This window comes from Hemiscyllium ocellatum, chromosome 11 (assembly GCF_020745735.1).
Source record: "Hemiscyllium ocellatum isolate sHemOce1 chromosome 11, sHemOce1.pat.X.cur, whole genome shotgun sequence".
NCBI lineage: Eukaryota > Metazoa > Chordata > Chondrichthyes > Orectolobiformes > Hemiscylliidae > Hemiscyllium > Hemiscyllium ocellatum.
In genome coordinates, this window is record NC_083411.1 from 19,932,552 (window position 1) to 19,959,797 (window position 27,246).

Here is a 27,246-nt window from a genome sequence, read left to right on the forward strand (position 1 = left end):
TTAGCTTACAGTCACAATAGGTTCGACAATGGAAATATCAGTCCTTGCTGAGTTGTTGTTGAACCTCAAGTTTTGAGCTTGATTGTTTCTCTTTTGGCTTCTGTCTTCAATCCATGCCTGCCTGTAGGGAGGAGATACACAAGGAAGGGGTTGTGAGTGGGTCACCCTTTGCCTTTTGCACATGTCCAGCAAGGATTTAAGTTCACCTCGGAAATTTGCATTAAGCCAGCAATAGATGAAGGGATTGTAGCAAGTACTGCTCATGGCGAACCAATGGAAAGCAAAATATATGGCATTGTTGGTGTTGATGGCCTTGCTGGAGATGAGTACAACATAACAGTTCAGAGGAAACCAACAGACGGCAAATACTACCACCACGAGCATCAGCATCTTCAGGGTCATTATCTTCTTGCGTCTGTGGGCAAAATACTGCTCTACAGTGATGTCTCCAATGGCATTCCGCAGCCAGAGCTTCTTTGCCACAGTTGTGTAGGCTACAGTTATAATCAGAAGCGGCAAAACATACAGGAGAATGAAAGTCGACAAGTCCATGTACTTCCAGTACAGATCAGCTGGCTGCGGGAAATTGTGGAGACATAAACTTCGCACTTTTTCTTTCCTGGAACATAAAAAAGATGAGTGATTTCCTTCACGATAACAAAGCAGGCAGTAGCACAACGTGGGCGATATCATGTGATCTACAGTGATTGAATCCAATGATTGCAAATAAATTTCTGTCCACAATGAATGCTCACATTAATGTGACTTTGAATCTCTAATCACATGATCACATAAGGATGCCACTGAACGGAAATGAGAGCCTGGGCTGTCAACTATGCTTTTAGCTTTAATTCTAAGTTTTGATTAATTAGCAACTCACTGATTAATTGAATAATATTGAGTAATGTCAAAATATGTGTCGTTGGATAAACACAGACGATCAGATAACGTCTAAGGAGCAGGAGAGGCGACGTTTTGAACATTCCTGATGAAGAGCTTATATTCCAAACATCGAGTCGCCTCGGATGATGCCTGACTGGCTGTGCTTTTCCAGTGCCACACTTTTTGACTCTGATCTCCAGCATCTTTTTCCATTGTTCAATTAGTGCCAACTAGTGTCATGTGTCAGCCTCGGCACAGTGACAACACTCTGACCTCTTGCTCAGCACCCAGTGCAGAGACTTGAAAACATATCCTCGACTGATGGGGCCACACTTTTTTTTGGGTGGAATATTAGGTAGAGGCTGTCGTCGTGATACAATTTGAAGAACAGCACTGCAGTTTTCCCAAACTTTTGCCAAACATTTACCCCTCAGCTGACATCTAAAATAGATAATCCGATAATTAATTTCATCGCTGTTTGTGACATTGTGCCTGTGTTTAACTTGCCTGCATGTTTTCTGCAATATTGAAATACCTCAAGAGGGAAAAAAATTGACTGTGCAGGGCTTTGAGATGCCCAAAAGTTGTGAAAGGCACGATATAAAATATTTTCAGTGCGGTTCATCAAGAACTTTAACATCTGTTTTCAATTCTGTCCTCTCCTCTGTTATCAGAAGATATGAATTATTTGTTGGTGTTCAAGTTCTGGGGAACTAGATGCCATCATCCAGTTAGTTTTGTTTATGTGTGAGCCTAGATCACAATAACAATAAAGAGGGTATTTAGCCAACACCAGCTCTGTTCTCTGTTCTCCAAATCATTTGTCTGCATGTGTTTGCTTTCCAGGAATGTTACCAATATGGCTATTACATTGGCATCCATCTGGCAATGTGGAACATTATCCAGGTTTGTTCGATGCACAAAAAGCAGATCAAAGCCAATCTGGCCATTTACTGACCCATTGGTCGTCTCTCAAATGTCAAAGTTACAGAAGTTTTCACAGACAGTGCTATCAGGCCACACTTACAAAGCAATGCTCACTGATACTCAGTTTACATTCCACTCAGTTCCAGCCTCATTACAGCTTTGGTCCAAATATGGACGCTAGAGTTGGGTTCAAGCATTGAGCTAAGACTGACTGCCCTTGACAATAAGGCAGCAATTGACTTAATTTTGACAATCAGGGGCCCTAGATATTTTCTAATTAGTCTGTTAAACAGAGATGTTATTGCACACCTCAGAAGCAAATGGGATTTGGACATGGGCCTCACCAACAAAGGAAAGAACATCAGATTCTCTCTTATTTAACTATTTCTGGAACCATTCTTGTAAACCTTTTCTGTCCAATTTGTTCACAAGTGCAGCACCCTGTTCTGTACACGATACTCCAGCTGATGTCTGACTAGCAGTTTATACAAATTCAGCAGTAAACCATTGCTCCTGTCCTCTCTTTGACAATAAAAGATTCTGTATGCTGTTATAACTGATCGCTGTACCTGCTCCAGCACAACCTTTAGCACAGTACCATTTATTGTGTTTTGTTCCTCTATGTTCTTTCTACCAGAAGGTAGCATTTCACACTTCTGAAATAAAATCAGAAAATGCTGAAAAAAGTACTCAGTAGATCTGGCAGTATCTGGCCTCTCTGCTTCTCACTCCATAGATATTGCCAAATCTAACCTGTCAATTGCAACATTTTTTTTTTGCTTTAATTTATTATGATGATAAACTTGGATCATGTGAGAAATATCAACAACCCACTGTGCTGGATGGTGTCCCAAATCTTAACAACTTGTTTTTGATACTCTCTTCCTATTTCCTACAGCTCTCAATTTTCTCCTTTGTGATTCCCAAAGATTGGTAATGCACTGAAGCTTAGCATGCTCTTTCTGCGTATATATGAGATTATAAAAATTATACTTCAATTGCGTCTGGTCTTACTTCTGTGGCAATTTTGTTTGACTGAACAGAAAATACATGGACAAAGGAATTGGCATACTCTCCATATGCTTTTGGATGGATGCCTGCATCTATAACATAGTGATCAGCTTTCAAGTGCAGGCAAGCATTAACAACATTCTTTCTTTAGGCAACTATGGCTGAGCCTTAATTCAGGAAATGTACGCAATGATGTGTTTCATAGAATCCCTATAGTGTGGAAACAGGCCATTCGGCCCAACAAGTCCACAATGACCCTCCAAAGAGTAACCCACTGAGACGCATTCCCCTACATGTATTCCTGACTAATGTACCTATCCTACACATCTGAACACTATGGACAATTTAGCATGGCCAATACACCTAACCTGCACATCTTTGGATTGTGGGAGGAAACCGGAGCACCCAAAGAAAACCCACATAGAAACAGGGAAAATGTGCAAACTCCACACAGTGGAGGATGGAATCAAACCTGGGTCCCTGGTGCTGTGAGGCAGCAATGCTAACCACTGAGCCACCGTATGAGGGGAAAAATATACCCTCATGAGTCCAGATATTCCTTATGCATGCTAAAGTTGTTACATTAACCTGCTGTGGAATTTCCTATTCCTTGGATGCTGCCTAACCTACTGTGGAATTTCCTATTCCTTGGATGCTGCCTAACCTGCTGTGCTTTAACCAGCAACACAGTTTCAGCTACTTATTTACACTGCAAAGATATGTTAAGTAGTGGTATAAGTTAGCTCTATATCATGCTTTCTAATACCATCATATTTGTGCCTTCAATTAACATAACCAACATGATAGGTAATTAATGGATGGTAGAGGTAGTGTGACTGTCCTGGTCAACTCATCCATTGTGCCTGGACAACTCAACGGATGGGGCATCCTCTTTTGCTGCCTTCTTAACCTTACTTCCATTAATCATTCCTTCACCACCACCATTTGAAGGTGTGGGAGCTCTTCCTACTGTTGAAACCTTTCCTCTCGAACAGTGAGCTCATGTCAATTCTTGTGACCTTTCACCTGCTGTAGTATACTTTCTGAATTACAAAATGCCCAAAATCCTCTTAAATCTGGCACTGTGACCTTTGTACTAAAATACGCCTTTGTTGGATGAATAAGGGACTTACTGCTGTCTTGGACCTTTACTTAACATATTGAGAAAATTCTTATGTCTGTTTTTGGTTAACTGTCAATTCTATCGAGTTAACTAGTGCTTCTCTCCATGAGGCCTACTGTTTTCTCACATTATTATAACAAACTTGTCTTTTTATCAATATACCATGCCCTCATGGACCTCCTGTCGTTAGATGCCAGCTGAATTGTGTTACTCCCTGTACCCCAAAGAACAAAGAAAATTTACAGCCCAGGAACAGCACCTTTGACCCTCCAAGCCTGAGCCGATCCTAATTTACTGTCTAAACCTGTCGCCTAATTCCTAAGCATCTGTATCTCTCTGCTCCCCACCTACTCATGCATCTGTCCAGACGCACCTCAAATGAATCTACCATGCTTGCCTCTACTACCTCTGCTGGCAATGCTTTCCAGGCATCTACCACCCTCTGTGTAAAGTACTTGCCGCGTGTGTCCCCCTTAAACTTTTCACTTCTCACCTTGAAAGTGTGACCTCTCATTACTGAATCCTTCATCCTAGGAAAAAGCTTATCTCTATCTACCCTGTCTATACCCTTCATGAGGAATGAGGAGAGTGTGCCAAGCAGGCTAAGATAAAAGGTAGGGAGGAGGGACTTGGGAGAGGGGCGATGGAGATGTGATAGGTGGAAGGAGGTCAAGGTGAGGGTGATAGGCCGGAGTGGGGTGGGGGCGGAGAGGTCAGGAAGAAGATTGCAGGTTAGGAGGGCAGTGCTGAGTTGAGGGAACCGACTGGGACAAGGTGGGAGGAGGGGAAATGAGGAAACTGGAGAAATCTGAGTTCATTCCTTGTGGTTGGAGGGTTCCCAGGCGGAAGATGAGGCGGAAGATTATTCCCGAAACGTCGAATTTCCTATTCCTTGGATGCTGCCTAACCTGCTGTGCTTTAACCAGCAACACATTTTCAGCTGTGATCTCCAGGATCTGCAGACCTCATTTTATACCCTTCATGATTTTGTAGACCTCAATCAGGTCTCCCCTCAATCTCCTTTTTTCTAATGAAAACAATCCTAACCTACTCAGCCTCTCTCCATAGCTAACACCTTCCATACCAGGCAACATCCTTGTAAACCTTCTCTGCACCCTCTCCAAAGCATCCACATCCTTTTGATAATGTGGCGACCAGAATTGCACACCGTATTCTAAATGTGGCCAAACCAATGTCGTGTACAATTTTAACATGACCTGCCAGCTCTTATACTCAATACCCCATCAAATGAAGGCAAGCATACTATATGCTTTCTTGACCAATCTATGGAGCAATCTTCAGGGTACAATGGACCTGCACTCTCAGATCTCTCTGCTCATCAACTTTTCCCAAGGCTCTTCCGTTTACTGTATAATTCAGTCTAGAATTAGACTTTCCAAAATGCATCACCTCACATTTGCCTGGATGGAACTCCATCTGCCACTTCTCCGCCCAACACTCCAGTCTATCTATATTCTCTTGTATTCTTTGACAGTCCCTTATACTTTTTGCTACTCCACCAATCTTTGTGTCATCTGCAAACTTGCTGATCATACCAACAGTGCCCTCTTTCAGATCATTTATGTATATTACAAACAACAATGCCCCAGCACTGACCCCTGAGGAACACCATATAATATGTGCCCTCAGTGTGGCAGATATGGGGAAACCGGTGTGCCACTATGCAGACAGGGGGCTGAGGACCCTGCTGGATGAGGTGGTGCAGAGAAACGGATGTCCTCTTGCTCCAGGACTGACAGAAAATGCAAAGCGAGCCCAGTCCGAGGGTGCCAGCAGTCTCAGCCATCTGGAGATATGAAGTAAGCTTTCAGTGATCTTCACTGTACGGCCTGGGTTAAGTGCCAACATCTTCTTTTCATACTCACTCTCTTGCTATTGCACTCACATCCTCTCAGGCTGGTGATCTATCCTCACAATTACAGAGAGTATTTTATTTCACCAGCTGTCAACCTCTACAAACCCTATCTCTTCTAACCCTAAATGGCCTCTGCACTGCCTACTCACTCACTCAACAGATAGTGATCAGCAATAGCTATTGCAGCTGGGTTCATCCCACTCAATCTTTTCTCTTATCCTTGGACAAAAGAGCTCACAGTGGGGCAGAGAGAGTCAAGATGAAAGATCAGCAGCCTGTTATAAAAGTTTATAAAATCCTGAGGGACATAGATAACGTGAAGAGCAAGGCTCTTTTCCCTGAGGTGGGGGAGTTCAAAACTAGAGTGCATATTTTTATGGTGAGAGGAGAAAGGAAATGAGGGACAACTTTTTCTTATGGACAGCAGTTAGTGTGTGAGATGAACTACCAGAGGAAGAGGTGGATGCAGGTCCAGTTACAAAATTTGAAAGACATTTGGCTAAGTATACGAATAGGAAAGATTGAGAGGGATATGGGCCAAAGACAGGCAGGTGGGATTACAGAACAACCTTGATTATCAGAATGAAATGGGCGGGGAGCATTTTGATCGGATAACATTCAGGGTTCCCGTAGTGGCAGCAGTGGAAGGGACAGCGTTCCTGTGGTGACAGCAGTAGCAGGAACAGGGTTCCATGGTGATGGCAATAGCAGTGACAGCTATAGCAGGAACAGTGTTCCCGTGGTGGCTGCAGTAGCAGGGACAGTGTTCTCATGGTGACGGTAATAGCAGGAACAGGGTTACCGTGGTGACGGCAGTAGCAGGAACAGCTTTCCCGTGGTGACGGCAATAGCAGGAACAGCTTTCCGTGGTGATGGCAATAGCAGGAACATGGTCCCCGTGGTGATGGCAATAGCAGGGACTTTGAGATGTTTTTTCAGCTAATCTGAAATTTGGATAATTGATGTTTGGATAACTGCAGTTGTTCTGTACTTATGTTTGGGAACATGGTCAGCGTTGGACCGAAGGGTCTGATTTCATGCTCTATGACTCAATGTATAATTCCTCAGCCCATAGGTTGAAAGCACCTATCCTTGACCACCACAAGTGACTAACTGTGCCCAAGCTACCTGACTGATATCCAAGTCTGTGCTTGACATCCTCTACCAGGACCTCCTGCCTGAAGGCTGTCTCTCTAAACTTGAGTCAATTCTGCCGTATTGGAGAAAGCGTATTAGGAGCCTTGAAGGGCAGTTTCATTTTCACCATGCTTATCCAGGTGCACAATGGGCCTTTGAAGATGGTGGAAGGGGGTGCTGATGAATTCTGGGATTTCTGCTGTGTGCTGAGTTGTTTGGGAATTACACGTGACAAGCTGGGGCTGGAAGCGGACATGACAGACACGACAGGGGCGGTGTAGATAATTAATGTGGCCTGTTTGGAGGATGCGAAGAGAGAACTCAATGGGTCTCACGGGGGAAGCCCATATAAAAAAAAACTCTTGCAACTAAATCTTATTCAAACAAATGTACGATACAACCCTGGCAATCAAAGCTTTGACCTCTTGTCTGCATAGTTTCCTTTCTCATCAAGTACAGCAACAGAAATGGACCTCTCTAACTTCAAATAATGTTGATCTTGCTTTGTGCACCCCTCTGCAGCCATAACCTTGTATGCCTTGCTCTGTCTAAGCACCCTGTGATTGTATGTCCTTGTTTGCTATGATTTGCCTGTACTGCTTGCAAAACAAAGCTCTACACTGTATTTATGTACATGTGACTACAATAAATCAAATCTAATATTTACAGGTGGCTCAGGAAAATAAGGAGCTAAATTCAGCAGATGTTGAAATTTAAATCCCTACACAAAACAAAGCTTATCTAAGTGGTGTGGTGCTCATTCATTTATGTCATATAGACCAACTTCCTTGGTCTGGTTATCACTATTCATTGTTTGAAAATAAACAATAATGAAAACAAGGTTGATCACGGCCCAGATTTTGTGGACAGTGAATTGATCACAAAGTGATCTCTGTGATGTAGCATTCTGGTTTCTCAACACCAGTTTAATTCTGGCACAAAGTCATGGTGAATACCAGGTGCTGAGGAACAATGATATCTCTAAAATTGAGTAGTCAAACACAATGAAGAATTCTCACAGACAGCAAATGAGAAAGTGAGATATTCTAATTAGCTTCATAATTAAATACATTTTACACAGAATAAAATAAACAAATTGCATTATACAGATTAGAATTTGATGTATCATTAACAAATTTAGAAAAAATAATTACATTGAAGGGCTATGCAAGGTTTATCATAATGGAAAACTTTGTCACTACATAAATAAAAGATTAATTTTCCAAATCTAGGAAAATTATTCAGTACCAATTATAATGTCATACATAATTAAAAACTCAACAGAAATGTATTAGAGATGTAGCTTCTCTAGACATTCTCCCCGTGTCTGCACGGGTTTCCTCCGGGTGCTCCGGTTTCCTTCCACAGTCCAAAGATGTGCAGGTTAGGTGAATTGGCCATGCTGAATTGCCTGTTATGTTAGGTCAAGGGGTAAATGTAGGGGAATGGGTCTGGGTGGGTTGCCCTTCTTACATTTAAGGCTTGGCATTGTAGTATTACAACTAAAATGGGATGTTCTTGTCAGTTCAGTGATTCCTAAATCTGTAATCTCCAGTCTCTGTGACAACACACCCAGTGGAGGAGAAGGCAATTGCTGGCAGTAGATTCTTCGCATGTTTCGGTGCTGAAAGTTATAATCAGCTTCACAGGCGAATGATTGCAAAGTCCGACAGTTTCACTTCATCATATAAAAAAAACTTGACCCAGAGTTATGTGTGTCTATGTGAAATGGAATAAACTAAAAGCAGTAAATATTTCCTGGCTGATTTCACTCTCTGGCTCACCTGTATTCGACTCTGAACAGCTTCTGGTAGATCGCGTGTGGAAGGGAGAAGCAGGTTGCCATGATCCAAATGACAATGATACAGATGACTCCTTTAACTGTCGACATCCTGGGTTTCAATGGGTGCATAATAACCTGTGCAAATCAATGCAGAGGAGAGTCAGAACATTCCAACATTTGTCCCAAATCCCTGTGTGCATAGCTTCCAGTTTGAGTGAAAGTACTTTCTCTGCCTACAATTTTCTCTCTTATTGTTAAGGATGATGTGGAGGTGCTGGTGTTAGACTGGGGTGGACAAGGTCAAAAGTCATACGACACCAGGTTATAATCCAACAGGTATTTTTGAAATCACAAGCATTTGGACCGCTGCTCCTTCATCAGGTGAAAGAGTAACACTCCGAAAGCTTGTGATTTCAAATAAATCTGATGGACGGCAACTTGGTGTCGTGTGACTTCTGGTATTGTTAAAGACATCATTCTGGGTCACAGTTCCAAAGGTGCCAACTACTAGTGGGATCCTACCAGTGGGAAACGATCGGCATTTATGGGCAGTACGGTGGCACAGTAGTTAGCACTGCTGCCTAACAGTGCCAGAGACCCGGGTTCAATTCCTGCCTCAGGCAACCGTCTGTGTGGAGTTTGCACATTCTCCCCGTGTCTGCGTGGGTTTCCTCCGGGTGCTCTGGTTTCCTTCCACAGTCCAAAGATGTGCAGGTCAGGTGAATTGGCCATGCTAAATTGCCTGTTATGTTGGGTGAAGGGGTAAATGTAGGGGAATGGGTCTGGGTGGGTTGCTCTTTGGAGGGTCGGTGTAGACTTGTTGGGCCGAAGAGCCTGTTTCTGCACTGTAAGTAATCAAAGCATCAGACAACTTGGCCAGATAGAACCTCACAGACAATAGGCATTAGTCAAGATTCACATGCATGAATATAGAAACATTGAGGGATGGCAGGCTCAGAACCCAGTTATAAAAGACTCCCAAATATCTGTTGAGTAGGAAGTAATCATGAAATCACTGCAAGAAAGCAAAATGTAAGAAGTTAATTCAGTAGTTCTTACAGAGGAGATAAAACTCTGGAGGAGAAAATAATTGTTTTTGTCCATAGCAACAATGGAGAGATCCAGTTAGACCTTTTATTGCAGAAGCAGAAGAAATTAAAAATTGTACTTTTCATGATATGTGTTTGTTCACTTTTCCAATATGTAGATGTTGCTGGATTTGTTCAGATTTACTGGTAGACCACGTCATGGAATGTGGTCAAGCACTTCAATAGAGATCACAATTGTTTCAAACATAAAAGAGTGTTGCTTAGAGCCAATGATCTAACTAAGCTGTACAAAGCTATTCAGTCCCCACTTAAAATAATATTTATACTGAGCCTGATCAGTGATGGCATGTGCAAAAAAAAACACAGTAAACCAGCAGATCTGGTAGCAGTTACAGCCAAAAAAGAGAGGTTTATAGAGCTGATTTCCTTCTGGTCCCATGCATTTGGAATTGGAGGGAGGGGTACAGTGATGTTGGGAGGGCAGGTGGTCAGAAAAGTAGGAAGAGAAAATCCCATTAAGATAGTTTGCTGGTGCCATCCCAACTCCCTGGGAATTACCCAAGGTGGCAGCAAAGTTAAACCAGAAAGATATGGAGGCTTTGGAGAAACAATTTACCAGGACGTTCCCTGGTTTAGAGGATATTAACGATGAGGAGACATTGGACAAACTTGGCTTGAAATCACTTGAATGTCAGAAACTGAGGATGACCTGAAGAAAGTTTACAAAATTATGATAGGGATGGTTAGAATGGTTATTCAGAGTTTTTTTCCTAGGGATAGAAATGTCGATTACAGTCAAGCCTGTTCGGATAACTGATCATTTGATAATCGATCTGATTGTAAACACATGGTAATTTATAAGTGCTGGTTATCCAAACATTTCTTAGTTATCTGGCAATGCACGCCATAATACAGTTTAACTGGTAACTGAGTGCTGAGTTGCCTATTGCCATTTTTACAGGACCTTGAGATCTTGGTCGAATAATCCGCAATTTGGATAATTGATGTTCAGAGAATTGAGGTTGTACTGTACTAGGGGACATAGATTTCAGGTAGAAGAGGCGAAGTTTAAAAGGAAATCTGAGAGGCAGGGTTTTTTACACAGAAGGTGGTAAGTGCCTGGAATCCACTGCCAGAGGAGGTGGTGCAAGCAGATACAATAACAATGATGCATGAAATTAATGGAATACAGGGATACAGACCCGCACAGAGGCAAAATGTTTTTAGTTTAGAAAGGTGTAAGGTGTCAGTGCAGACTTGCTTGGCTGCAGGGCTGGTTCCTGCGTTGTACTGTTCCTTGCTCTTTGTTAAATGGCTTGTTTCAAATAGGCAGACAGACAATTTAGATTCATCTTTTTCCTGAAGAGATTGACAGACTGTGGAGGTTGGAAGCTCCTCAAAGGTAGTTGTCTTTCAGTGGGTCATTAGATTCAAAGGATCTAAGCTCCAAATGATGGAGCTGCCATAATGTAAAGCCACAGCCAATGGCCCAAGGTAATCCTGTGGAGAAGGCACCCTTTCCAAACTGATAGCCCCAAGCCACTCCAGGCTGCTTCACTTTCAAATTTACAGAAGGTGTCTGAGGGAATCTCCATGTTAACCATTTTGAGACTGCCACTGTACTGCAGCAGTGGGCGGTACGGTGGCAGTGGGCGGCACGGTGGTAGTGGGTGGCACGGTGGCGCAGTGGTCAGCACTGCTGTCTCACAGCGCCTGAGACCCGGGTTCAATTCCCAACTCAGGCGACTGACTGTGTGGAGTTTGCACGTTCTCCCCGTGTCTGCGTGGGTTTCCTCCGGGTGCTCCGGTTTCCTCCTACAGTCCGAAGATGTGCGGGTCAGGTGAATTGGCCATGCTAAATTGTCCGTAGTATTCGGTAAGGGGTAAATGTAGGGGTATGGGTGGGTTGCGCTTTGGCAGGTCGGTGTGGGCTTGTTGGGCTGAAGGGCCTGTTTCCACACTGTAAGTAATCTAATCTAATCTAATCTAATGTCTCTCGGTCAACATGTGCTGCATGCCCTTCTGATTGCATTACTACGATAAGGAGTATTTGCTCATGCAGAGAATGGGGAGCCTGTGGAATTTTCTGCCACCAAATGCAGTTGAAGCCAAAGCACTAGATGTTTCCAAAAAGGAAATAGATACAGTTCTTCGGGCTAAAGAGATCAAAGGGTATGGTATAGCAGGAACAGAGTACTGAGCTGGGTGTTCAGTTCTGATCACGTTGAATGGTGGAGCAGGCTTGAAGGGCCAAATGGCCACGACCTGCTCCTATTTCCTGTTTCCCACATCCTGACCCTATCTGCCATTCTTAATAGTGTGGCAAGCTTGGAGGTGGCCAATGGGGAGACAATGGTTGAGTTGTACTTTTGCTGTTAATCTAGAGACCCAGGTAATGTTCTGAGGACCTGGGTTCAAATCCCACCATTTTGGAATTTGAATTCAATAACAGTCTGGAGTTAAGTGTCTCATGATGACGATGAATCTGTTGTCTGGTTCAGTCATGTCCTCTGGGGAAGAAGACTGCTGTAAACGCCTGGTCTGGCCTACATGTGACTCAAAACCTACAGCCCTGTGGGCAATTAGGGATGGATAATAAATACTGGCCTAATTAGCAGCACTCATCCTTGGTGAATGAATAAAATAAGAAATCAGGAGGCTGCCGATCAGATGGTTGTTCCAGGGCATGAGCTGATGAGCCTGATATATTCACAAAGTCGGAGTCCTGATCTATTCCAGAAAATTCAGCCCTTTGATCAAATCAAAACCTTTAACCAGATCCATGGGTGGAATATCCACTTCCTTGAGTTTAGAGGTCAATTGTGAGAAATGTGGGTAAACACAGTGAAATGATAAGAAAAATGGAACTTTGACATTGGGAAAAGAATTTCTGAATTTCCTCTAATCAAATATTGAAGTGAAAAACAACCTTCACTTTTGCACATTACACTCTTGTCATCAATCCTGAAATCAAAAGGACTTGAGACAATTTAACCATTGAAATATGGACTTTCATTCCTCAGAATTTTATTGTCCCTGTCTATTCTTTTATTGCGCAATAATATTTGTATCAAACTACCTGACTTTTGTCTGCCTTAATTGTAAATGTAGGCATTTTGCTGTGTTAGAGAGGTATAATTTTAAATGCATTGGAGTGATTTGGAATCTTCTTTTTATCTCTGACAAAACGTGTTACAATAAATAGAGCCATCTCCTGTTAATGCTTAAAGCCCGGTGCGAATTGCTTTTATCCTGAGAGCAATCAGTCAGGCAATTTGGTCATCTTTGTAGCCTAAATTGTGTTTTATACCTTTAGTGACAGTTTGTGAAATAGTGGGGCACAATTATTGATGCACTCTTCCCAATTAACTTGCAACAAATCATCTCTAACTTGCCTGTAACTGTCACATTGCTTTGGACTGCAGGAAGACGCCTGAATTTCAGGCATGGGCACACATAATGCATCTTATGGCTTTTTAGTTCCCCTTCTTAGCATTCATTCACTTTGCACTTACTGCTGGAGGCTGCCAGCATGTGTGGCTTTCATTGCCTTTTAACCTATAGGTAGAGGTGGAAGCTTGTCACAGTATGAGGCACTGAACAATCAATGGAGTTGGCATGTTGCTGCACAGAAATGTGCTACATAAATGTCACAGTGTGGGGCACGTGCCGGCAGTTTATATGGCAAACACAGTGCATGTGCTTCAGCCATAAGAGAAAGTTAAAGGGGATCAGTCCTTATTGAAGGCATAGCGTTCATAGACGTACATCACCTATGTAGACTTTCAGTTCAACTCGTCTATGCTGACCTGATATCCTAAATTAATCTAGTCTCATTTGCCAGCATTTGGCCTATATCCTTCAAAAGGATATACATTTCCAACGCCCCTCCCCCAAGTCCCTCCTCCCTACCTTTTATCTTAGCCTGCTGGACACACTTTCCTCGTTCCTGAAGAAGGGCTTATGCCCGAAATGTCGATTCCCCTGCTCTTTGGATGCTGCCTGACCTGCTGCGCTTTTCCAGCAACACATTTTCAGCTCTGTATCCTTCAAAACCCTTCCTGTTCATATACCCATCCAAATGCAGTAATTGTTTCAGCCTTCACCACTTTCTCTGGCAGCTCATTCCATACACGCACCACCCTCTGCATGAAAATATGCCCCTTCGGTCCCATTTAAATCTTCCCCCTTTCACCTTCAAACAAACTGGCCAGTTTTGGATTTCCCTACACTGTGGAAAATACCTTGGCTATTCATTCTAATTATGTCTCTCATGATTTTATAAAACTCTATAAGGTCATCTCTCATCAACCAATGCTCCAGGGAAAATAGCCCAGTCTATTCAGCCTCTCTCTATTGCTCAAGTCCTCCAACCCTGGCATCATCCTCGTAAATCTTTCAGGTTTATAACAACATCCTTCCTATAATAGGGAGACCTGAATTGTATGCAGAATTCCAAAACAGGTCTCACACCTGTACAGCTGCAACATGACCTCCCAATTCCCATACTCAAATGCACTGACCAATAAAGGCAATCATACCAAACGGCCTCTTCACTATCCTATCTACCTGTGACTCTATTTTCAAGGACCAATGAACCTGCACTCCAAGATCTCTTTGTTCAACAACACCTCCCCCCCACCCCGGACCTTACCATTGAAATATGGACTTTCAATCCTCACAATTTTATTGTCCCTGTCTATTTTTTTATTCCGCAATAATAGTTGTATCAAACTATCTAACTTTTGTCTGCCTTAATTGTAAATGTAGGTATTTTGCTGTGTTAGAGGGGGATAATTTAAGATGCATTGGAGTGATTTGGAATCTTCTTTTTATCTCTGACAAAATGTGTTACAATAAATAGAGCCATCTCCTGTTAATGCTTAAAGCCTGGTGTGAATTGCTTTTATCCTGAGTATATGTGTATAAGTAAAAAATGAGGTCTGCAGATGCTGGAGATCACAGCTGAAAATGTGTTGCTGGTCAAAGCACAGCAGGCCAGGCAGCATCTCAGGAATAGAGAATTCGACGTTTCGAGCATAAGCCCTTCATCAGGAATGAGAGAGAGTAGCCAAGCAGGCTAAGATAAAAGGTAGGGAGGAGGGACTTGGGGGAGGGGCGATGGAGGTGGGATAGGTGGAAGGAGGTCAAGGTGAGGGTGATAGGCCGGAGTGGGGTGGGGGCGGAGAGGTCAGGAAGAAGATTGCAGGTTAGGAGGGCGGTGCTGAGTTGAGGGAACCGACTGAGACAAGGTGGGGGGAGGGGAAATGAGGAAACTGGAGAAATCTGAGTTCATTCCTTGTGGTTGGAAGGTTCCCAGGTGGAAGATGAGGCGCTCCTCCTCCAGCCGTCGTGTAAGTCCTGTCTGATTTGCCCTATCAAAATGTAGCACTTTACAGTCTCTAGATTAAACTCCAACTGCCATTCTTGGCCCATTGGCCCATCTGGTCAAGGTCCCGTTGCACTCTGAGGCAGTTGAACATGTGTTGCTGGTTAAAGCACAGCAGGTTAGGCAGCATCCAAGGAATAGGAAATTTGACGTTTCGGGCATAAGCCCTTCATCAGGAATCAATCACTCTGAGGCAACCTTCTTCGTTGTCCACTACACCACCCTACAGTCAATCTGTTTGCACTGTCACACTCAGTCAAGGGGGCTCATCAGATTCCAGGATGGGAGGTCAGGGGGCAATAATTTCCTGCAGTGTGACCAATAGCGAGACTGAATATGAAGATGGTGGATGGAACAGCAGCTGGTAGGGATACAGGAGGACAACAGGTGGTGCGTAGAAACCAGTGAGTGAAGAGAGGGGAAAAAGTGTTCCAGTCAGTTTCTCTACAACTATTCTTGTGCAACCCTGCATTATGGAAAAATCGCGCTTTAGAAATACTGCTTAAAATGTTGGCACTATAATTGCATTATAGCCAACACATGTTTTAAAAGGTCACACTGTGGAAATATCATTCCCAATCCATCAATCGCGTTACAGTGAATCCACACGTATTAAACACACGTTATAACAGAACAACCTTTATTTTATTACAGATTTCCAGCTTCTGCAGTGTTTTGCTTTTATTTGGACAGAAAGACCAGCCTGCTCTGCCACTTAGTAGGATCCTGGCTGATCCTATCAGGATGAGGTGGCAGAGAGCCAATGAGTGGGCAGGCTGCACGTAAGAGAGAGAATTGGTAGGGTAGGTCAGAGGACCTCCTCGTGTGTCTGCTCCTGGGCCTGGCCAAACTGACTAAAAACAGGTCCAGGCAGCAGGCCATGGAGGGGGTTGTTATGGCCGATTGCCTGCCCCTCTTCCACAGCTATGTCCGTGTCAAGGTGTCTCTGGAGAAGGAGCACGTGGTGTCCACCAACACCCTTGAGCTATTCAGGGAGAGGTGAGTGCTACAGTGAGTGGATTGCTTTATTTCCCCCTCCAACTCTATCGTGATGTAATCCTCGCCCTCCCCTTCACGTTTTTGATCACGCAGCAGTGCCCTTTGATGAGAAGGGCACTGCTTGTCACTGGTTACTCAGGTGTTTCCTTTCTTCCTGGAATATAAGTAAAGATTTGTAAACCTGTTGTCTTTTATTGTGTCTCATACCTGCACACACATATCATGGATGCTAGGGAAATATAACAACTACAGCTAGTAAAAGGAATAGGGAGAATTGGAGATCATGATGAGCATGTGCAGTGGCTGAGCTAGTGAGTCATGGCACTTTGAGTGTGAAGCAGCAAAAATAAGATGATGACACTCACTCTCGCTAAGGACAGAAGATAATTTACCTTATCACTGCATTCCATAAGAAAAGAAAATACTGGAAATATTTAGCAGGTCACTAGGCTTTAGAAGGATGAGATGGCATATGATTGAAATGTGTAAAACACTAAGAGGACTACAGAGAGTAGATGCAAGAGTATGCTTCTCCTGGTTACACAGTCGAGACTGCAGTCACACAGTGCCAGGATTAGGACTGAGACGAAGAAACATTTTTACATTCAGGGTGGTCAACCAGTGGAAGTTGATGCCACAAAAGGCTATGGAGACTGATGAGTACATTCGAGGAAGAGATTGATAATATTTTTAGGTATTAAAGGCATTATGGAATTTGGAGAGAAGCTGATAATATAGCATTCAGACAGAGGATCAGTTATAATAGTATTGAGTGCTGCGCAGGCCCAAAAGGTTTCTGTATCAAGCAACATCTGTGGAGACAGAATAATAATAACCATCCAAGCAGTGACCCTCCATCAGCACAGCAATCCATCCTGAGGATTTCACCAATCCAGTTTTTATTGTGGCTGAGTATCAGAATGGACAAATGCTAATTAGCTTTTACTGGAAATGTATGTGGGCGGGCATCAGCGAAGATGTAATCAGGCTCTGCTTCTGTGTAAAACAATTTTAATCACTGAATTGATGCAGTAAAACTGCAAAACAGCTTACAAAATGAGGATAAGTTCAGCCTCAATAAAATGTAAGGATTTTATTTTGAAAGGCAATTTATGTTTGGAGAATCTCTGAACAGCTGGTGGTAGGTGCAAGTTTATAACCTATACAGCAGGCAAAGCGAAAGCAGTATTTGTAGGCCAAAAAAAAACTTACAATAAAACTCAATTTTTCCCAACGCCATCTCGGAGCTGCCAGTTTGCTGGGATGGTAAATTGCTCAGGTGGAGAGCTAAGAGGTAATTTTCCCCTCACTGGCAAATCAACCTATTTACATGTCAATTCTCACCCCCCCCATTCCACTGCCAAAAGAACTACAAAATCCAACAGGTAAAACAGAGCAGGTACAAGAAGGCTGTAGCTCACCAGATGCTTGCCTTGGCCAGCACTCCATTGTTTTTATTCTGTGAAACATCCCCACACACTTCATGTCAACCAATCTCCTCGACCCTTCATCCACATAACCTCATTCAACCTTTGGACCAATGATGGACCACGAGCTAAATTCCAGAGATAAAGTGAAGATAACTGTCCTTAACATCAAGGTCACATTTGACAAAGTGAGGCATCAAGCAGCCCTGGCAAAACTGGAATCAAGGGGAATCAAAGGAAAATCTTTCCACTAGTTGGAGTCAAACCTGGTAAAACAGGAAGATAGTTGTGGTTGGAGGTCAGTCATCTCAGCTCCAGTACAACAGTTTAAGAGTTCCTCAGGCTAATGTCTGAGGTCCAAACATCAGCTGCTTCAATGACATTCAATCCATTATAAGGTCAGAGGTGGAGGTTGTTCGCCAATGATTCCACAATATTTAGCACCATTCACAGTTCCTCAGATACTGAAACAGTCCATGTCCACCTGGGCAATATCAGGCTTGGGCAACAAGTGTCAAATAATGGTCATGCCACACAAATACCAAGCAATGACCATATCCAAAAAGATAGAAATTAATCACTGCCCTTTGACATGCAATGGTGTTATCAATACTGAAATCCTACTATCAGCATCTTGGGGGCTTACTATTGAGCAGAAACTGAACTGGACTGGACTCACCAATATAGGCTATAAGAGAAGGTCAGCGGCTAGGAATAGTGTAATGAGTAACTCAACTCCTGATTCACCAAAGCCTATCCACCATTTACAAGGCACAAGTCAAGGGTCTGATGGAATACTCTTCACTTGCTTGGATGAGTGCAGCTCCAACAACATTCAAACGCCTGACACCATCAAGGACAAAGCATTCTGTTTTATTGGCAGCTCAGACACAAGCATTCACTCCCACTACCATCAACACAACGCTCAGTATCAACAGAGCATACCATCTACTGGATGCACTGCAGAAAATCAACAAGATAGTTTTCAGCACCTTCCTAACCCATGACCACTTCTGTCTAGAAGGACAAGGACAACAGCTACTCGGGAACCCCACCTTCTGCAAGTTCCCCTCCAAACCACTCACCATCCTGAGTTAAAATATGCCGCTGTTCCTTGAATTGCTGTGTCAAATTTCTGAGAACCCCCTTCAAGCAGCATTGTGGATCGGACGACACCAAATAGACTACAGCAGCTCACCACTATCTTCTCAAGGGATGGATAAAAATGCTAGATCAGCCAGCAAAGGACAAATCTCTGAATTGTTAAAAAGATGCTCGATAGGATCAAACCATCAATCTCCCACATCATCAAGTCTGTTTGTGGTCCACCTCCGAACAGGCCATGATTGACTGGCCATCATGAAGCACACTCATTACCACACTAACCACAAATGGGAAAGCAACGCCAAGTTGAAAACCTCACTGGCATCTCCCCTGAGAAAGTGAATCACGTTGTATTAAGCCACCCCATGCTTACTCACTAGCATGCTGATAAGGTGAATTAAATCTAGGTTACTGACTCCAAGTCTCCCTTCTTGATCTTGGTTAATCACAGCTCAGTTCTGAGAAAATATGATTTGTAATCTAAGCTATGTTAAGCTGTCAACTCTCAGCCATTTACATTCATAAGAACAAATAGCAGAAGTATTTAGTATGATCATGGCTGATCTCATCCTGGCCTCAACTCTACTCTCCTGCCTGTTCTCCATAACCTTTCAACCCATGACTAATTAAGCATCTGTCTAACACCTCCTTAAAATTACCCAATATCCCAGCAACTACATGGCAACCAAATTCACCACCCTTTGATGGATGCAGTTTCTGCTTGTCTCTGTTTTAAATCTGCTGTCCTTTATCCTAAAACTATTTGCCTCCCATTCAGAAAAGCGACAAGAAGAGCTTATGCAGAGAATGAAGATGTGGCAGTTATGTCGATAAAATGCCTTAAGAAAGGGATACACTCACAGGATCCATTTATTGGCCAATTGTGTAGAAGTATTTCACCTACCCACCTTTCTGATCTTTGACCTTGACGAAAGCAAAAGCTCATGAAAAGATAAACTAAAAAGAGGAAAAGAATGCTGCACTGTACTAAGCTAAAAGTACGGCCGTAAACATAATTGGATAATGTAAACTATAATGTGACATGAATTGTGTTCACAGTTATACAATTCCCTCATTGCATTTGAATTATTGATAAAGACTGTCAAATGTTTCCACATCTCTCAGCTTTCTATGAAGTCCATGTCAATGCAAAATATGAATATTATTTCCACATCTGTGTTGCTTCCAAACACCATTATTTACGTCAGAACAAACGGAACAAAACAGATTTGCTCCACTCCTGTTTTCTCTCCTCATTATTTTGACATTGCTCATTTGAACTCTACCATCTGGTTCCTCCCACATTTCAAATACACCACTTCATTTTCTTTCTCTACCACCATGCTGCAGTCAAGACATATACTGTATCCTACCCCAAATGTCCATTTCATGATCCCAAAATATTGTAACTCCTTGTATCTCATTGTTGGAGGTTAGGAACAATCTATAGGGTTTAAAAACCAAGTATGACTTCTCTTAAATTGTAATTATCTTAAATTTTTGTCCATTGCTTTCATTAAACTTGGTGATGTCCTGCATAATGGGTCTTAGTGCTGCTTAAAGGGCGTAAATCAAAATACCTTCCTCCTTGTAAGTTCCAGTCCATATACTGCACTCTGATTTATGCATTTCTAACAATATTGCCTTTCATACATTTTTTACATTACAGAATTATGATCCAGTGGTTGCATTTTTCTAAACATCAAGAATTTATTATGAATTCTTTCCAATATATAAAGATTACTTTTGGCAACCACAGTTTTAGTGGGTTTCAGTCGAAGGCTTCCTTCGCTCTTACACTGCTACAAGTTTGCTTTAAGTCAATAACCATAACGTTTGAATTACTGTTCTCGTTTAGAAGGAATTGCACACTCCTAGCATTGTACCTGTGAAAGAGAAGAATTTCCCCCACTTCTGACTTTTGAAATCAAGTAAAATAATTGTTGCTGTCAACAAAGATCCAGGTCTGCAGAGGACACAGACACAATAAATTCAACAGGTTACAATGTAATCTATGTTGTACAAGCAGTGGTTTGAGTTTTGGTCTTCAATTTTATCAAGTAACTGAAGTCAATTTTACCATGAAGGGATTCATCTAATATGATTATTTTCTGAACAGAACTGCACCAGATCAGCACAGATTTATTTGTTTTTAGTTACATCGAAGACATCTTTCCTCTCGTGGAAAATACTAAAGGCAGAACAAATTGATCCAAATGTTTCATCCTTTGCCTGTGGCAAGCTAGCTAGTAAAACTTCTGAAGAAACATCACAGACTTGAAATGGTAATTCTTTTTCTTCAGAGATGCTGCCTGACCTTTCAAGCATTTCCAGCATTTTCTATATTTATATGAGATAATCAATGTTAGTTTTGAACCTGCCTGGTGATTCATACCAATTGGGATTGTGCTATAAAGATGGCGCTGTTTTATGTTTCTTTTTGATAGTCAAGGAAAATGGGAAAAGGGTGTTTTAAAATCAAGGACTGCAGAGGAATTTATACCCTTTTGAAAACAAGTTCCTGGAACTTACTGTGAACTTTGTTTGCAGTGCTGCTTTGTTTGAGCATGGTGGCAGAGGAAATAAAATCGTATTGCATTTAAAGAGGAGGAATGTGTGATTGCAGTGTAAGATTCAGCCAGCAACAGGTTACTGATTCGTTTGTGCAAATGTGCAGCTTTACAACAGCTCTGTGATTGACTCTGGTCAGATAAACACCTTGAATGTTTACATCGAGGATGAGAAACCTCTGCATGTTGGGAGAGCAGGTTCTGTACCCCTGCATTAAAAGCGCCTGAAGCAAACTAGTTATATTCTCCCACCAGCTGCAGCAAATGTTGCCTTTCACCAGTGACTAAGACACTTTGTTATCAATGTTCCAATCACTCTGTGAATCCTGAAAAGTGAGAAAAATCTGGAGAAAAGAGATCAAAGATCACAAAATCTTCAAAAACAAAAATAACATCTAATTTTACCCTGAAGAGTCATACTGTTGAAATGCATTTCCCTAGTTTCCCCTCCCATTAAAGTATTTTTTATTTATCTATTTGTGTGTGTAGGGGTTTAAAAGTGGGTTAGAGTTCACAGTAGTTGAGGCATACGTTCATAGTTTTGTTTACCTGCAGCTTGAACTTGTTAATATAATCAATAGATTGTACTAAGTACAGGAACCTGCTCCTTGTTTTCTGTTAACCAGATTCCTTCAGATAGGTAATGTGGGGACTTAGCATACTTTGATTAAATCATTACCTTCTGCGTTAACACCAGGATCATGAGGCTTGAGAATCAATTCACTTTCCCAAATGAGTCGTAACAGTACTCATTGGTGAGAAAAGATTGTCATTGACTGTCACGACCTTCTAATCAAATCACGTGGCAGAATTCACTGCCAAAGGTGGTTTTCAGAAAAATGATCATACTGGGTAAGAGGGGGAATGAGGCAGAATTACATCAAGATGACAGGAAGAGAAAACAGTGTGTACACACTACAAATCTGAAACCTTCAACAAGGAAGAGAAAATAGGATAGGAAGTAAGTAATCATGATGCCTACTTTGAATCAAAGATAAGATTGCTGTTATTAGAAAAGAAATTTTCAGCACTTTAAATTTCCCAATTTGTAAACTCCTATCCCCTTTGAATCCTTTACCATCATAAGCAGGTTCCCTGGATTTCTATTCAATAATAGAAATATGCAGCGCATTAATCTTGCCCTTTAATATTTATTCCGTACCTGATGTCGGTCCAAAGCAATAGCAGTGAGGGTCAGTACTGACACATGCACAGAACAGTACTGTGCAAACCGACTGACGTGACACATCAACTTCCCAAATACCCAGTTGCTATTTACAAACCGAACCTGCAAGAGAAAGATCAATTATCATACTGCAGTCTCTATTCAATTTTTACGGGTAAGTTATCTTTCATTACCAAGAAGAAATAAAATTTAACGCAGTTGAACAATTCTCCAAGTTACCTTCAACACAAGTTCATCTGCCTTTGACTTGAAGACACTGACAAGTGGTATGGTTCCAATCTATTGAAATCAGAAAGCTACTGGTACTATACTTAGTTTAATATATGAATGTCAGCAGTGCATTCAAACAAATCTGAGCTATATTCTGTCTTCATTCAATATCCACCTGCACTTGTAAAGGAAGTGCTGAGTAATCCGTGGAAATAAATAACAAAATGCTGAAGAAACTCAGTAGATTTGACAGATCTATGGAGAGAAAAACAACGTTGATGTTTCAAGCCCAGTAACTCTCATCAGATCTGAAATCAGTTAAGAAATGGTAGCATTTATGCTGATGGCAGTTGGTGTGGTTAGGGAGGAAGGAAAGAGTCAGATGAATCAATAGAGACAGTGCTCAGAGAATGAGAAAGAAAATATAGGAAGCAGGCAATGGGATTAGAGACTGTAACCTGGAGACACAATAAATGCTGAATAAGTGAGAATGGGAAATGTGAATTGGTTGGTTGGCTGCACTGGAAAGATATAGCACCAGGGGTATGGTTGGGTGGTGAGGGTGGTATGGGGGGGGGGGGAATAGGAGTGGGGGGAACACAGAGGGGGCACTCTAAATTTGTTAAACTTCATGTTGAGCCCTGAAGGCTATACAGTACTGAGACATAAGGTCAGGTTTTGTTCCTCCATCTTGGTTGTTCTTCACTGGACCACTGCTGCTGGCCTGAGACAGAAATGTTAGCATAGGAGCAGGGTGGTGCGTTAAAGTGACAGCTGACTGGAAGTTCAGTGTTATTTTTACAGAGATGGAGATGTGCATGAATCCAGCCTGATATCCCTTTATCTGTGCTCAGAACATAATGGCAAATATGTGCAATATAAATAGCAGTAAAAGCCAAGGATTAAAACTCAGATCTTTGTGATCTGTATGACTCACAACCATACTCAATTGTACAGCTATTATCGATGCTATTGAAGAAGTCTTTGGTTTTGTTTTCAAGTGCTTCCCAGTTTAGAGGTCAGGAACACAAGTGGGGTCACACGCTGGTGGTGCAAACAGCCAGGCTGTAATAGCTGGTTGCCCTTTGCTCTAGCTAGCACCCTTCTCTCTCTCCCACAGCTCACCAATGAGTCACAACAGTTTACGCTTTGAAGTGGAGTCACACCCAGTGGGAAAAATGAAGGAAACACTTCCTTACAGGATCAATAGACCTCAGGACAAGGAAAGGGTTACAACAATCAACATTAAGTAATGTGCAGCAGGCTAATTAATCCAAAACAATTCTGGATGTGTACCACAACATTCATACTTCTGTGTGGGCAGACACATCAAATCAGTCGACTGAAATAATGAAAATAAAAAGTCAGGTAGACACATTTAATATACAACACAATTTTAAACAGAAACCAAAGTTACCCATCTGAAGTCAACAAGTAACATTCTTCAATCTCATGCATAGTTGACAAAATTGCTGTCAATTTTTTTTTATCATGAAACGGAGCATCTCTTGAAATATAGTCCTTACAAGTAACATTGCTGATGACTGATCCACCTTCTCAAGGGCAAATAAGGATGGACAATAAATACTGCCTAGCCAGCGATGCCCATGTCCCAGGAATGAAAAAAAAATTAGAGATCTGCATCCAATTGAACAGCCAAAACTAGTCCCATCCATATCATGACCAATGGGGACATGGTTTTGAAAGACACTTTTGAGTTAATCGTCAATGCCAGAGCCATTAGTTAATTTAATTGAAAATGGAAGATTTCTTCAGTCTCAATTTATGCAATGTTAAAGGCTATCAGATGCAAGACATGCCTATTTGAGAATGCTAAGGAATATCAAAGAGACTGGAGAGTTGTCAGCAGTGATGCAATCCTTAAAATTATCAAATTCTAGTCTGCAGGAAGATGCAAGCCTTTCAGGGCTAAATCCCTGAGTCACTGGTAACCCAAACTCTCAGATTGTAATGTGCATATTCTCATGGATAATAAAGTCACTTTTTACTGCCACGCTTTACAGAAGGTATAACACAGATGAGATTAACTCATAGAAATTTGATTGGAGTTCTCAGTATAGATGAAATGAAACTGAGGCAGTACCATAATGTCCATTAAGAGCATAACATTATAAAACCATTACAAACCAAAAACATTTGCGAATATTTTGTTTCCAAAATCCTGGGTACCTTCTAGATGTAGATTTTAAATCAGAGATGTCTGAGTTACACTGATGTACACTGATAAAGATACTTGCACCCAACAAGGTGAACTCAATAGTCCAAGTGGAGATTCAATTCTAAGATTATTGGTTTCTGAGAATCAGTTCTGTAGCTTTATCTCTAACTGAGCTGAAAATGTGTTGCTGGTTAAAGCACAGCAGGTTAGGCAGCATCCAAGGAATAGGAAGTTCGACGTTTCGGGCATAAGCCCTTCATCAGGAATGGGGAGAGTGTGCCAAGCAGGCTAAGATAAAAGGTAGGGAGGAGGGACTTGGGGGAGGGGCGATGGAGATGTGATAGGTGGAAGGAGGTCAAGGTGAGGGCGATAGGCCGGAGTGGGGTGGGGGCGGAGAGGTCAGGAAGAGGATTGCAGGTTAGGAGGGTTACCCCCAGCTTTATCTCTAATCCAAGCTCCCTTTGAGCTGAGTTTCTCCTACAAACTTGGGCACCACTGAACAACCCCCAAGACAACAAGACTGTTAAATGTCTCCAGATTCAGAATATTTATCTTCAAATTTCATAATTGTTGGTACCAGAGCTGTGGCATTAACATCTCACAAAATATCCATAAGAATTCGCAAATATGTCTCAAATGCACAGAGTGAGTCATTACCAATGAAAACAAATCTGAATTGTATTTTGTAAAACCAATACCCCATTGCCAAGACACTTTAAGTGAGCAATATGCACTGTCCATCCCGAGCTGCCCTTGAGAAGGCGGATCAGTTATGAGCAATGTTACTTGTAAAGACTACTTTTGAGATGCTCTATTTCATGATTAAAAAAAAATTCAACACCAATTTTCTATATTTTGAATCAAGATTAATTGGCATGTTAAAAAATACCATCATTAAACATAGGGCAGCTTGAAAGACCTACGCCTGACCTATACCTCAGCTGGTTCCTACACCCCCCCCCCCCCCCCCCCCCACCTCAGCACAATAAGAGGGGAGTTCCAGGTACTTCTTCATCAATGTAGTCTTGTTGCTAATAATCCTGGCACTTTCAGGTCTGGTGCAATGACAACAGGCAGGTCTTACCAAAGTGAAGGGGGTGTTGAGGAGGGTGATCATGATATCGGCCACAGCTAGATTGACCACGAATAGGCTGGTCGCAGAGTGCATCCTCTTGTTTTTGACCACCACCTGGCAAACCAGGACATTCCCGAAGAGCGAGATAACGATGATGACCGAATAAGCGACGATGAGCAGCGCTTTGACGGTCGGGTTCTGGGACTCGGCTTCATACTTGGACTGGTTGCTGAAGATTCCCCAGTCCTCGATGGTCAGGTTGCCCCAGTTGAACAGGGAGGAGCCGTTGGAGAGATCGTACAGCGCCGACAGAAAACCGCTGGCATTGGCTTCCTCCTGGCTCTTTCGGAAGGAGTTGGTGACATAGGGCAAAGGCAGCCAGAGATAGCGGCTCATGGCGCTCATTTAACAGCAGGATCGGCAACTTGGGGACATCCAGCTCCGGCAGATCACATCAAGAGATTTGCAGTGCACGCCACTCCAGTACAAATCAACAATTCGCTCAATGATGCCGCACCAGGTTCCTGTAAAAGTGCCGACACATCTCCCTTCTCTGAGATTTGATCTTTCCCCAGCATTGTGGCTCTGAATGCTGAGCTTCTTTTATATCGAACAGGAAAGAGGCGGGTTTACTGCAGCACCTCATCTGGATGCCTCCTTTGCAGCCATTCCCCCCCCACCCACAGTATTGTCCCCATTTCAACCGAAATCACAAAACTGCTCCAATCCTCAAAACTTTCATCACCCACCTTGCACTAGCCGGGGAGTTGCATTCACAAGTCTTCAACTTGTTTTGTACTGCAGTTCCAAAAGAGAAATGCATTTCCATTCAAGCAGTCATAGCACGCACACTGCACCCACACCCCTCCCCATCCCCCCCCCAAAAGTCACATTTTATTAGACAATTCAGGAATGAATGAACATTCTGTGCAGCAATTGTATTAAAAAGAGAGAAAAATAAGAATACTCATTTCTGTCTTCTGCTTCAATAGGGACCCACCAGTAATTAATTTCTAATGTGTCTACCCTCAACCCAGAATGTCCCTTTCATCATTTGCCCACCACCATTATTGCTGCAGTGATATTGAGATAAATGATCAACATCCACAGTGCCCAAATACTGCGGATGCTGGAAACCTGAAATTAAAGGGAAAAAAAAATCGGTACAAACCCAGCACGCCTGGCAATATCTGTGGAGAGAGAAAACAGAAGCAACATTTCTTAAGCCAATTTGACCAGCTCCACCGAGTCAGCCAGACTTGCCAACCTTCTCCTGCACTTTGTTTTTATTAGCTGCAGAACCCAGTTGTGCTTCGCAA

At 42.4% G+C, this 27,246-nt stretch overlaps 1 protein-coding gene across 1 annotated transcript; it reads right to left on the reverse strand.

Moving 5' to 3' along the window:
• On the reverse strand, positions 1–26,323 carry LOC132820126 (G-protein coupled receptor 83-like). Its single transcript, XM_060832059.1, has 4 exons — positions 25,937–26,323; positions 22,440–22,565; positions 8,741–8,874; positions 1–619 (listed from the first exon to the last, which is right to left on the reverse strand). The coding sequence occupies exons 1-4, from the start codon at positions 26,321–26,323 to the stop codon at positions 1–3; spliced, it is 1,266 nt and encodes a 421-aa protein (XP_060688042.1).
• Between the last annotated feature and the right edge of the window lie 923 nt (positions 26,324–27,246).

Excerpts from the sequence above, each read along its gene's own strand:
- LOC132820126 (XM_060832059.1), bottom strand. The coding sequence starts at position 26,323 with ATGAGCCGCTATCTCTGGCTGCCTTTGCCCTATGTCACCAACTCCTTC. Across the intron at positions 8,875-22,439 it reads TTGCTTTGGACCGACATCAG|GTTATTATGCACCCATTGAA; the intron begins GTACGGAATAAA and ends TGATTTGCACAG. Across the intron at positions 620-8,740 it reads CTGTTCAGAGTCGAATACAG|GAAAGAAAAAGTGCGAAGTT; the intron begins GTGAGCCAGAGA and ends TTTATGTTCCAG.